The sequence below is a fragment of the Perca fluviatilis genome, chromosome 21 (assembly GCF_010015445.1).
Source record: "Perca fluviatilis chromosome 21, GENO_Pfluv_1.0, whole genome shotgun sequence".
In the NCBI taxonomy this organism is placed as follows: Eukaryota; Metazoa; Chordata; class Actinopteri; order Perciformes; family Percidae; genus Perca; species Perca fluviatilis.
In genome coordinates this window covers 8,805,575-8,819,761 of record NC_053132.1, presented here as the reverse complement: position 1 = coordinate 8,819,761, position 14,187 = coordinate 8,805,575, and the positions used below count along the sequence as shown (strand labels likewise).

General features: G+C 41.6%; 1 protein-coding gene across 1 annotated transcript in view; it reads right to left on the bottom strand.

The window, feature by feature from the left end:
• Window positions 1-4,136: 4,136 nt before the first annotated feature.
• Window positions 4,137-14,187, bottom strand: part of LOC120550936 (protoheme IX farnesyltransferase, mitochondrial) — a 37,972-nt gene continuing 27,921 nt past the window's right edge. Inside the window, exons 5-7 of the mRNA XM_039787937.1 lie at window positions 11,854-11,924; window positions 7,640-7,872; window positions 4,137-5,336 (exon numbers count right to left, since the gene is read on the bottom strand). Of these exons, the coding sequence (XP_039643871.1) occupies window positions 4,906-5,336; window positions 7,640-7,872; window positions 11,854-11,924 (735 nt within the window). The 3' untranslated portion in view covers window positions 4,137-4,905. The remainder of the gene's footprint in view (window positions 5,337-7,639; window positions 7,873-11,853; window positions 11,925-14,187) is intronic.

Here is a 14,187-nt window from a genome sequence, read left to right as displayed (position 1 = left end):
GCTCATCTCAGGTTTGTTAAAAGTGCTTCTGGAGCACGAGACCTTATAGAGAGACACGCGGGAGAGTGGCAGCAGCAGCAGCCAATAGACGCGTGGAGGTTAAATATGCAGCCGTGTGTTGATATGAGCGGACCAATCAGAAAGAGGCGCGGGCGGTCCCAGCCGTGGGAGCCTTCAGTATGGAGATGAAGCATGTGTGCGCGACTCTGCTGAGAGTTTGGAAAACTTTCTTATTGAGGCATAGACGGCAAAAAACTATTATATATACATATATATATATTATTTCTCATTCATACACATATTGTTCCACAGAGTTCAGACGGCTTTAAATGTTTCCTGCAGGTTTATTTTTGACATGTTTTTTCACATTGCAACTCTTTTGTGTCTTTTTTTAAATAATTATGCACACACACAACACACAAAAAAAATATATATATATGCATATATAAATTTCCAAATCAATTTCGTCAGCACAAGCTTTCAAAGTATAAGGGAGAAAGCGTTTGGAAAAGTAATATCAGCAGACCAAAATAATCAGTTTAAATCTGAACACACACTTTGTGAAATATGATAAAATCTGACTTTACTTGTGACACTGAATGAGAAGTAAATCAGAGGTCATGCTGTCAGTTCACTCTTCTATCTCTACAACCAAACGGAGAGGTCAAACAGATCGCTCATTACAAATGGATATTGTTTTAGTTCTATCATTAATTAGATAATTACTGATAATTCATTTTGTGCACGTGGTACTTGTTATTTTAAACAATTAGGCCTAGCCTGGATAAACTATATATTAATACTACTACTACTGCTAATAATAATATTATTATTATTATTAAAATAATAATAATAATAATAACAATAATAACTATAATGATAAGAAAAGATATGTGTATTTATCCCGAGGGAAATTGCAATAATAAATAATAATGTACACATGTAATTGAATCACATTTATGGCAAAATAACTATAAACCAGAACTAGCCTATACTTGAAATGCATGTTTTTTAAACTTTTTTTTTCGCTTCACATCTTAATTAAGTCTCCATTAAGTCTAAATTGAATGTGTCTTTCCGCATTATAGAAACCTTCTTTAGTCTCCAGTTTTGACGCAGGAATATTGCGGTGCCAACTTATAGAATGTCAATCTGAAATAAATAAAGGAGACTTATTCAACAGGTTGGGCAGCGAAGCTCTACATTATTTTAACATTATTCCTGGCTTTGTTCTTTCATTATTGCCTTATTTGTGACATAAATGCATCATTCTAAACTTCTATTCAATGGGCAGCAAATTAGCAGAAAAAGCCCATTAATGATCGTTTTTTATTTCTTCTCCATATCGAGTGTCTTTTGTACTTGACCATAATCACAGCAAAGAGAGTCTGCTAATGACAAACTCCGCCCTACATATGGACCAACATTTATTAAAATCAAATATAATTTGTTTTTTCTTTTTTCTGGACATAATTCAGTCATGTTCCAAAAACCACAGTTTCTACTTTCTATTTCCTAATATCTGGGAGCACTTGAAGAGGCCAGCTCTGAATAAAAAAGCCCAACTTTGGGAATATGCATTTCATTTAGAGAAAGAGAGAGAGAGAGAAAAGAAGAAGAAGAAGAAGAAGAAGAAGAAGAAGAATATGAAGAAGAAGAAACAAGAAACTTGCAGCGAGTTTTCTCATCTGAGACTGGAGATGAGTCAACAGACTTGTAACGTTAACCCCGGGAACTCCAGCCGCGTTAGGAAAAAGACCCACTGACAGCCTGTTATTTTAGGTTTTAAAACGAACGAACAGATCCTTTAAATGTGTACGACATCTACTTAGATATGGTTTTTATTATTATTATTATTGTATTAAGAACATAAAGGGTTTTATTTTGTAGTTTTGGCTGCACTTCACGTAGTCAGAGTCCCGGCGAAATAACGGCCTGAGTCGTTAGAATAACATTTGATGAAGAAAGAGATAAAGCGAGCCAAACTTCATGTAAAATTACAAGTATTTTAAAGAGGAGATTCATCTTTTTATGCCAGTTAATGTCTACATTCTCCTCAGGAAAAATCCCCAGTAGGAAGATCTGATGAGTTTGACTGTTCATGCGAGTTCACATCTGAAAAATATTTCTTTTTTTCCTCTCCACGGAATCAAAGTTCTAACTCCGTTATTCACAGAGAGACTTAAAGGAATCTAGTCTACATTAGTGCTTGTGTAGTCTCGGTCTAGTGTTAGTACTGCTGCAGCTCTCTGGATTGGGTTTTGCAGCAACCAGCCTTTGAAGGGAGACCAGAGGTCATCCGTCATCCTGAGATTTCATTGCTTGCTTTGAAGGATCCTTGTACAGTATCTCCCCCGCCCCCACTCTGATGTGTGGATATTAAAGCTGCAGCTCTGGGGCGGACTGCAGATTGCTGTTTGGGGACTCTCGGATCCACATTTTGCTCTTCCGTTTTGTTGACTCTGGCAAGAGAGCTCAGACTCCTACTGAACAGCAAATAACCTGAATAATTTAAGGGCTGATATCAGCAATGGGAAGGAGAGAAACCTCCATGTTTGAATGTATAAAAAGAAGTGAAATAAGAGAGAAGAGTATGAAATATTGTTGTCTTATGAAATATAGACAAGTCTCTCAATCCACTCCAAACATGTTTTAAGATACACAGTATATATAGTGTATATTATATGCTTTGAATAATAATTAAGTGTGTGATGTTTATCCCAGAAGAGAAAAAAAAAAAGTGTACTAACCTCATTCAAAATTCTTACAATGACATCTACTCCTTCTCCTTCAGCTGGAAAGCCAATAATCTATGAATATGCAAATATTTCTCATTTCAAAAGTTAAAAATAGTGCACACAAGCGGTTTCCGACTTCACTGAAAAGTCAATTCTCAGTGTACGTGCACAGGAGGCTTCAAGTTTCCACATCACACTTGTGTAAGTTGTATCCTACATCGGCTGCCACGCTCGCTCTGATCAAAATCATGATCGTACGTACAGGCCGTGAAGTCAGATTTAAGGCGAGTGCAGAAACGTTCCACCTTCAGAAGATCCATTTGAAAACAGCATATATATATATATATAAAAAAAAAAAAAAAAAAAATATATCCTGCCCAAGGAAGCTCAAACACCCAAGTGAAGCTACAAAAAGCAAAACCCATTTTGTTAGTGCTAGGGGGCTTAAATGATCTTCACTTGTTGGTTTAAGTAAAGTTCATAAAGTTTTTGAACAACCTCCCATGTCTACATCGGAGGATAAACTTGCCCAAGCCCCTTTTTTTAAAATAATGAATACATTTACCTTTCATCAGAACGGCAGCCCCGAGACATCTCTTGTATAATCTGAGGAGGGATGCCTTCTGTAGGTTGTGGCTTAATAATAAATCAAGAGTCAGCAGTTGAAAGCTCAGCTATTGGCCTAATGCGGAATACTAAATATAATTCATCAGCATCAGAAGTTAACACCAAAAGCGAATAACTCCAGAAAAAAGTGAAAGTAAAAAGGAGAGCAGAGCTGTTCTCTTTGGCTGATGGGACAAGACAGCGCCTCCACTCCACCTCGGATGGAGCGGAGGTTGTAAACCGTGACAGGCCGTCACGCGGAGCCCTGGAGGCTGGCTACGACACAGGTTGGCTGGCTGGGTTTTTTCTCCACTTTTCTCTCAACTGTAACAGCTGGCCAGATCGCTCCCCTTTCACCCTCTGATATGAAACTCTGTATCCGGTCAGACACTTTACGAGGACGTCGAGCCGTTTCAGGTCTCCCGCCGGGCTGCACAATTTCCATCGCCCTTTTTATGGAGGGAGGATGGCAGTGTTTCTCCGAGCGCGGTGATGGAATTGTAACCAAATACCAAAACTAGGGGTAAAGGGCGGAAGGGGAGCACATGCTGACTGACAGGTGCGGAGGTGGCCTGCTAAATAGCGCTTATTGGAGGGATGGTGATTTGTGCTTAAAGCGAACATATCCACTAAGGCTATAATTGAAACTTAAATCCATATATTATGTGGAGTCGGCCCCACCTAACGAATTGGGGTAGTGCTTCGTGTATGAGGTCTTCAGGTACACGGCCAGTCATGCGCAGTTTACAAATGGAGTGGAAACAGCAAAAGAGTACATGATGAGACAGAAGACAGAATTACAATCAGGATGTTTATTGTTGGAGAACATTTGCCCTTGTGTTGCGTTCAGGGATCAGCTATTCCCTTAGTTTTGGTACAGGTGAACCGTGTTGAATTAAAGCATTATGAAAATGAATAAAGAGCCACCAGTGCGTTTGCTGTGTAGCAAAATACAATGATTTACTAACCGTCAGGTACCGGGGGATCAGGGGACAGTCAAAACACAACGAACAGATATCAAGTCCAGTGTCGTAGCTGCTTCAGAGTTTATATTTGTCCTATTTTCATACATTGACTGAAAATCAAACATGAATGTTGTGATTACATGATGTCTTCATGTCCGTTATATATGTACTTGCATTTGTACAATGCAATAATCTGCAGACAGCGATCCCTGTGCAGATCCATAGGAGCAAGTTACACTGTACAAGCTATTTAATCACAGTCATGTACAACATGGAGAGGAACTGGTGGGCTCCTATATAAATAAATATATACAGTACACACACACAGACAGACACACATTGCATTGATTACAACCTCATGTAAATGATTCAGTGTGTTTTCTGTAGATCAGTTATTTGGATCCAAATCATTTCCAGCTCATTTCCTTGAACTACAGTGAGCGCCACTGGCTTCAATTAAACACCGATACAATAACGAGTCCGTCATCCAGACCCCTCCGAGCACAGCGAGTGGTTAAGGGAGACACTGAGGGAGTATCTCAGTTAAAATGAAGGACTCGGAGGTCTTCGAAGTGTTTAAGCCTCTATGAGACTAGTTAGCTCTGCAGCGTGAGGGGTAAAGAAGCTGGAGGTAGAGCTGGATCCTCGGCGTCTCTGCGAGGCTTCTTGCAGGTGAGCGCCAGCAGCAGCAGCATGGGCAGGTGCCACAGGCTGCAGAAGAACAGCTTGCGGGCGCTGCTGCGGTCTCCCTTGCGGTAGAAGCGGAAGGCCAGGTAGCTGATGTACACGTTGATGGGTAAGGAGATGACAGGGAAGGTCCAGGTGGTGACGTCCAGCACGGGCGCTAAGGTCGACAGGCCGATCAGGCCCACGCTGTGGCGCAGGGCCACCCGCTTGCACATGCCAGGGTGGGTGACGGACATCATGCGGTAGCCGCCACGGGAGTAGTCTTCCCTCAAGTTCCAGCTGAGGGCGTTGAAGTGGGGGAACTGCCAGCTGTACAGGAAACCACCCATCAACAAAGCACCTGGGGGGTGAGAAAGAGGGGGAAAAAATAATGGAGAGGGTGAGGATTGATGATGCAGAGTCTGAGGGACTCCAATGTGCTCAGCATGCCAAATATTAGTGCTGAAATAAGTTTTATGTTGTGAATCTTTAGATGAAGTGTCTATTTTTAACCTTACTTAATAAAAGATGGCACTTGACATAACTTAACACCTTGTTGCAAAACTTTATTTTTTATTCTAAAATAGAATATTTAGTGTTTTGGCCTTTCCAAAATTACTTTAAGTATAGTATAGTAATATTCAACCAAAAACATCAGGCCCATTTTGACAAAAACTACCGTTTCAACAAAATATTGTGCACTATAATAAAACAAGCAATGCAGCGGTGTTGCATCTGTCTTCATGTTATCTCATATTCAGACTTCTATGTCTCAGCTACTGAGTGACTCAAGGAGAATGAAAGGTGCTTTATTTCATGACTATTTTTGAAAGACATGACACTACTAACTTATAGCAGAATTACAACTGTGAATGGGTTTCCTATCATATATACAGTTATCTCAATTATAGTCTCAACCCTAACCAGCACAAAATGTTGCTGATTCTCTTTTCTGGTTCCTTTCTTGCCTAGGGACAGCTGTTCTCAAAAAAACATTACAGCTGTTTGGTAATCACTAGTGTTATATTTAGTGTAAATGAGTCAAAGCAGAACAAGTGCATTGACCGGCACAAACAGACATTGTGGACTGCCGTGTTCTCTGTAAGTACTAATCTGAGTCAGCATAACAAACAGAATATTCCACAACAGAGCTGCAAACAGAGCAGGAAATACAGGTTGTTTTTTTTAAACATGTAAAAACAACATGTACAATCCCATATGAAAACAGCGCAAGTCTTTGGTATGATACTGTGCCTGTCTGATAGTGTACTCTGCTTTGAGGGGACATTTAGAGAGCATCGGCTATATAGATTTATTTACTGTAATCATTAGGCTTAATCATTTGATAACACAATTGATTCAAAGGGTCGTCCACAGTATATGCTCTATATACATTTTTTTTTTTTTAAAGCTTTCATGAAGAGGATGAGTTAACATGGAATCAAGGGTCCTTGAATGTAATGGAACTGCTTTCGTTTTACAAATGAAAAGCCAATAAATTCTTTAAACATTCTGTGAAAGGGCCAACCAAATATTTGAGGGCACAAATACAAACTTGCTGGAGCACTTCTCTGGGATACGGAAGCAACATGATAAAACACATTTCACACAGTTGCCATAACAGAACACTTAATGTGTCCAGCACACAAGCTGAATAATCCCTCCCTCACTCTCTGTCTCTTTACTAACTTAACATCACATTCATTTGGCAGACGCTTTTGTCCAAAGCGACTTACAATAAGCGCATTCAAACTCCACAGGAATGAGGAACAAGAGCACTAACAGCGCTACAGGGATTCTGGGCCATATGTAAATAAAGCTTTATGCAGGCCTGGTCAAAGAGGTCCTGATGAACCCAGTGGAGAGCAACAACACAGCCAGCTCACTAAAGAGTAATAGTGCAGGAACACTGCTATGTCATTTAACTACTTCATTATTTACCAATATCCACTGGTCGTTTAATCTATACAATTATTTCAAATAGCTTATTTTATCCAATCAACAGTCCAAAACCAAAGAGACATAAACTTATACGGATATAAAAAAGAGAAAAGCGGCAAATTCACCTGCTTGAGCAGCTAGATCCAGTGAATGTTTGGCATCTGTGCTTGACAAACAACTTCAAGTTGAAGATCCCTTTCAACTGAATAATTTTCTTTCAACCAACTTGACACTACCAGTCAAAAGTTTGGGGTCACTTAAAAATTTCCATTCCACTCCATTACAGACATAATACCAGCTGAGATCAGTTGCATTGTTTTTTTTAACCAGGGCAGCAGTTTTCAGATGACATTATGTGCTTACATAATTGCAAAAGGGTTCTCCAATGTTTTCTCCGTTAGCCTTTTAAAATGATATCAGATTAGTAAACAGAATGAGCCTTTGGAACATTGGATGAATGGTTGCTGATAATGGGCAATGTAGATATTACATTAAAGAACAGCCACTTCTTTCTACAACAGTAGAGAACCCTTTTGCAATTATGTAAGCACATAATGTCATCTGAAAACTGCTGCCCTGATTAAAAAAAACAATGCAACTGATCTCAGCTGGTATTATGTCTGTAATGGAGTGGAATGGAAATTTCTAGGTGACCCCAAACTTTTGACCGGTAGTGTCAATGTGGGTCCATTAATAACCCGTATCCCAGCTGGTGAGTCGTACCTGGCTCCAGACAACCTGTAGCAGCCGTCCAGCCCATGACAGGAGGTATTGCACCCACCACTGCTCCCACCCAGGTGTTGGTGATGCTGAGCCTCTTGAGCGGTGTGTAGCAACAGGTGTAGAGAAAGATGTTGAGGGCACCCAGGAAGCCCGTCAAGGGGTTTACTGCCAGTGTGAGCAGAGCGACTCCGGGAATTCCACAGGCCAGAGCAAAGGACACCGCATGGAGGGGACTGATGTGAAGAAGGAACAGAAAAGGGAGAGAAACAGAGGATGATAATCGGCAAAATCAGCAAGAGGAAGAAAAGAAAAGGGAAGTTAACAAGATGAATTTCAGATGGGTTTTTATTTATTTATTAAAAGGAGTTAAAATACACAGATTCAGGCTCAGACAAACCGCCATGGGAACTATAGGATGATAAAGTTTTGTGGGCTTACACAGACACGAGATAAGACAACGGTAGCTCAACATCACACACACACACACACACACACACACACACACACACACACACACACACACACACACACACACACACACACACACACACACACACACACACAGCATGGCTGAGTCTCAAAAGGGGAGGCTTAGAGGAAGCTCATCTGATAAGAGTTTGTCAGGGATAAAAGTAGCCCTGCAAGATGAAGAGCATGTGCACACGCCAGAGATCAAAACTAGCTCTGAAAACCACTGCGGCTCAGGCTTTTAGCCGGATGAAGACTTCCTCCTCCTCCTCCTCCTCCCCTCATCTTTTATTGAAAGCAGTGCTGGCAAGGTCTGGTTCAAATTCACCAGTAAATGCTCCATAAATTAAAGAGAGGGTAGATTAAAATCTTGACCAAACGCAGGCCTTTTCTTCAAAAAGCAAATGGGGCTTTTATTTTGGTGGTGTGGCCGTGCAGGGAGATTGGTACATTAATGTGATTAGTGGTGTTATGTCTGTTTTATGTGGGCTGAGGTGGGGCCGTGCAGGCTGGCTATGGGCTGTTGACAGTCTGACTGTGGGCTGGCTCAGTGGGGGTCAGGGGAGGGAGTGCGTCACGCGGCCTGAGGTGGGTTTACTGTCCTCTGCTTACAGTCTGACACATCAGTAGTCATAACGTCAGGTGGGTAACGTCAATACAGAAAGCTAAAGATGTGGCCGTCTGGTTAGACCACAATCGAGGCCAGGGATCCAAATGTAAAACATGAGGGATTTACCCATTAGGTTAAAGAAACAGGATGATTCTACTTAAAACGTAGTTACCTGTTACATATTCAAGTGGTCAGTGAGGTCAAAGTAAACTGTGGAAAACTTTCCAAATGAGTAAGGCTTGCCTACAACACAGTGACTTCAGGGACTAGTGTAAAACTGTGAACAGACAACAGATGAACGAAACCTACAAAGACCAGACATTAAACAGATGAAAACTATTTCCACAAACATACACAGATATTTTGTGTATTGACAGCCAGAAAGGAGCACATATTAAAAGGACAATTCCGGTGCAAAACGAACCTAGGGGTTTATAACAGATGTGTACCCACTCGCTCGCTCTCTGGGATATGTTTTCATGCTAATCGAATGTTTGTAGCTTGAAACAAGCTAGTGCGGACCGCTGATTAGCTTACAACGCTAGTATTCGGGGCACAGGGAAAGTAAAAACAAATCGCCACTATAAAGGCTCAAAATATCACCACACTTAATGACGGTCCCTAAATGTTAACCAAAGCATTGAGAACATTGTAAGTGTACAGACAGTTTATTAAAAAGATAGTTTATAAAGACAGTCGCGTCCTCGTATACAGGCGGCCGCCGTCTTGGGAGCTACTGTCTTTCTAAACTATCTTTTTAATAAACTGTCTGTACACTTACAATGTTCTCAAGGCTTCGGTTAACATTTAGGGACCGTCATTATGCTAGCGTTGAAGTGTGGTGATATTTTGAGCCTTTTTAGTGGTATAAAATAGCGATTTATTTTTCTTTCCCTGTGCCCGAATACTAGGGTATCATGATCCGCCGCTTATGCTCAAGCTAAACATGTCGATAGCATGAAAACATATCTGAGCAATGTTGAGTGTCTTACAGGATTTGACGCCCGAATATTGCATCTTAAATACTGAGACACCTTGATATGATTAATCCTAGAGAAGTGTTCCTTTACCGAAACCCATTATAATCGTTTGCTGTGCTTATTTATGCTGCAATGTAAGCAGAAAAGGCAAAGAAACCAAGGAAAAATGCCACTTTTGGTGTAGAAGGTAAAGTATGCAGAGAGAGCAGGAGGTAAGTGACGTGTATAAGAATGAGGGGAACTTTAGCAGAGATGTGGCTCTGCACTAGGAGCTTTTTTTCCTTTATATTTCTCTGACTACAGATTCCTGTCATAAAAATCAAACAATCAAAACAGTTGAGCGTTAAAGTTAGTTCTTGACCTGGTTAATAGTAGTTTGACAAAGTAACCTTAATAAAACTCCATTTGCTGACGAAGACTGGGAGATGTGGCTGAAAGCAGCCAAAATCCTAACTAATCTTTTCTGTTCCTTCTCTTACTAAGCTGAAAGGTAGTCAGCACCACCACATGTAGAAGGCTGACACTGTAAAACCACTACAAAGGATTGGGGACTGTCATCCACATTTTACAAAAGAACAATAAAAGGTGGGAAAGAGGATACACTATTGTTGTCCAGACATAAGATGACACACTATTTCCGATTCTGCAGACAGACTTCCGCAGTAAGACAGATGTAGAGGAGGAACGTCATTTGGCTTATACAAAGCGTTGTACTGAAGAAAACATGTAAAATGTGTAAAATGTTGCCTTCTGATGGCTTGTTTGACAGGACAGTCCAGCTTCTCAGCTGTCTCTGTACAAGATTGTATGTGTGAGAGAGAAGAAGAGTGAGAGATCTTGTGTCTCTGTGCGTCTCAGAGACAGACAGACACACCTCCTCTGGTCAGGGACAGGCTAAAAGCCCGAGAGAAGAGGCTGTGTTTAGATAGTGAGAGAACATCTTCAATCACCAGCTCAACAGCACGAGAGTACACATTTAAACAGCATGTCAAAGGAGAATTCCTGAAACTGGGATGAGATAGCTGTGGGTCAAGGTCCAGTTATGGTACCAACAGGTGGTTTCAGTCATAAAGTGACAATGCCTTTAGCTTCCACTTATTAGCTGCATGTCGATTGGACTGTTGTATATTGTGTTTCATCAGCGTATGTCAACAGGTTTGGGTGCTTTTGTTCTTCCTGAAAAAAAACAGGAAAGGAGAGATAGGGCGGTTTTCCTGTAAGAGTGAAATGCAAAGGAGGCAGTTTCCTGGCACTGATAAAGGGTGAAGAGGACATGAGGTTGGTGTGTGCTTTTTTGGTTTATGCATCAGTGAGTATCTGTGTGTCTGCCTGCTGCTTAAGAGTGGCTTTCTCCCAAAGGCAGGTAGAGACGAGCATATAAAGTAACTGAGTCAGATTTCTAGGAGCGTGGCGATAACACGCAGTTCACTGAGCACCAATGCAGAGGTTATCTGACATCTAAACAGCGGAGGTAGCAAAGTAAGGGTGGCCAGATAAACTACACCCTAACCTCAACCTCATTCCCTCGCCTTAGAAACCTGGTAACAAGCTCACGGTACACCTGACAGGTGTACGGCAGAGGGTCATCAGTGCTGGCACGCATTTTTGTTATTGGCAGCTCTGGTCTGTGGCTCTTGCAGCTACTCCACATACTGTACACAGCTACTGGTCTTTTCAGCACCAATAACTCAATAACCAAAAGTGTAACAGAAGAGAGTAAATCAATATGGGTCGATGCTCAGTGCTACCGTTGCATTTAAGGTGTGTTCTTCATTATAATATTGCCTGAAAATACACATATGCTTTGACATCACAAGCCAGAAGTTCATGTTTCACCCCTGGAAAAATGTCCCTCAGCAAGCCTAGACGAGGATAAGGTCAGTGAGCAAGAGAACAGTAGCAGACTTTGACATTCGCCCAGTATGAATTGTACAAAAGGCAGCTTGGGAGGCTTAGTAGCTGTCATGTAGCGTTGCTGGGCTGCTACTATACAGAATTGAACTCCAACTCATGCTGAGCTGTTCTCTCTCTCCTCCTGTCTACTCTCGAGTCACTCTTCACTGTCTTTTCAAAGTAATAAAAAGTACAGATGAGGCTGCTATGCCAAATCGTCCATACAGTAGACCATGATCGGTTACATAGGCACAAAACTGTACCTGATTTGTCCTCTGACGAGCGGACGGTTCTTTGTACGGTTCATGTTGGAGTCGAAGGGCACTTCAAAGTACTGTGGAGACAGAAATACAAGTGTGTTAATGCAGGCCGACGCACAGAAACACATCGATCTTCTTCCATGACACAATCTACATCATGAACTAACCTTTTTTCGTTTTTCAACTGCATCTATAGTGTTGCCTAAATTCTGCTTTAAGTGTTGTTTTTTTATGTGTGGTTCTTGCACACCTACACTGCAGCTCAAAAAAGGTACAATGCGGTTTGGTTCATTTTCAGCAAATGTCGAGGTGCAAAGGTTGGGCTGAGATACATTACAGCAGACAAAGATTTGTAGCGCAACTATTCTGCAGATGCAAACAAACAAAGTGAATGGTTTATTTCTGAATGAACACAGGACTTCAAGCAGGGCTGCCTCTGTGAGTCCTTTAATGCAACATCTGGAGAGACAATGTTAGGGGAGCTGCATGGTCATAGCAAATCTCTGAAGTAAATGCTCACCCTGCACTTCGAGAGTAAATGGACTGGAGGTGGAAGGTGGAGGCAGTGAGCTGTTGGGTGGGAGGTGGTGGTGTGGGGTGTTCTGGGATACAACTATGTGAAAAACTACTTATACTCCTGTTTTATGATCTGCTCTGGAGGAGTATGCTTCAAAGTGCTCCCATGAGATTGGCAATGTGTGACTAAAATGCAAACACATGGGGTGCTTAAACGCAGGAACTGGCTAATCTGTGTGTGTGTGTGTGTTTTTGCTTGCCTGCATAAGAGCCTTTGACTAATGAAGAAAACAGATAAGCACTTAGACTACGGAATATCGAGACCCATCTCTTCTGATATATGGTTCACATAAAATATCTAATAAACCGATAATCCACTTTTCTCTTCTTAAACCCGAGTTCCCAGATTTACTGCACTCATGACATCGGAAAGCCACCATATTATTAAAAAAAAAAAAAAAAAAAAAATACTGGTGGAAGGCATTGCATTTCATTTCGTATAGATTTTTATTTTGAAGAACATTAGGGAGTGGGCTGCACCATTAACGTCTGATGCACAAGATATCTCGCAATACCCGACTGAGACTTTGAGTTAAGATCCAAATACAAATCAGCAACGGAAAGACTAAACACGTTTGATAACAATTTGGCCTTCTTAGATGTGCTTTTGGGAGAAAGACCAATCCTCTCAGAGCCAGGGGTCAATAATACTCCAAAATGACTGCCGAAATGATCGGCGGTTAGGTTGTCATTGTAGGTTACCTTGGTTTGCATGAGCCAATAGTGAGCCTCCTCAGGATTCCTGGCCAGAAATTGATCACAACGACCCAGTACGGCTACAGTTTAGTCAAAATGAAGTTATGCTTCTATTTTGTATTATTTTGAAGACAAAATTTAGCATGAGTAAAAAGAGAAACAGAGCTTTTCATGGTCATGCCTACAACAGTTAGAAAAGTAGGTAAATATCATCTCATTTGGCTCCAGTTACTACTGAAATTGTAGTGGCACTAAAACCCTTCAAGCAACCATGTATAAGCGCTCTCCATATACGCTCCAAAGAAAATCTCCTGCTTCCCTTCTGTCTTTGGTTTAGTTGCAGTGGAGCACTAGCTAGCCAGGTCTGACTGGACTTGGCCAGGCTAATGGACAGCTGTGTATGCGCCTGTGGGACCCAAGGCCCAGGCTGAGGTGTTAATTCTATTTCCTGGGTCAGGAAATGCGTCAGGAGGTCAGGGGCCGCATGAGAGAGAAATGCACTTTGTGGCCAGGCCAGAGCAGAGCAGAGCAGTGCTAAACCAGGCTTCGGGCAGGCCCAGGGCCAAGCTCACTGCAACGCTGCTCACATAAAAAGGATCCACTTAGTTTCCAATAACATCATCCCACATGTAGTAAAAGAAAAAGAAGACACTGATACTGTGCATAGCAGTGCTCAGTGCTCCAACAGGCATATAATGCACCTGTACAGTAAATAAAAGAAATAAAATAACTTTCCAGAGTAAGAACAGTATCTAAAATACAAGATCTACAGTGTTGCAATTGTTTGGATGAACCTGTCGTGTGTGTATGCGGGTGATTTTGTGTGAATGTCAAAGCCACTCAGTCCACCCCACTGCGTGCGCTGTTGTCATTTCACAGTTTGTCCAGTTGTGCTCTCGCTCCTCCCTCTTTGCCTTTTAAGTCAGAGAGCCTCATCTGGTTCGCATCAGTGGCCCTCTCAGCCCATGTCATTATTTCCGCCCAACGCTGCCATGTGTTACAGTCAGGGCATTAAAATAATTGGGCCGTTTTTGTGCTTGCACGTGTGCTGCTACAGGTAGGTCT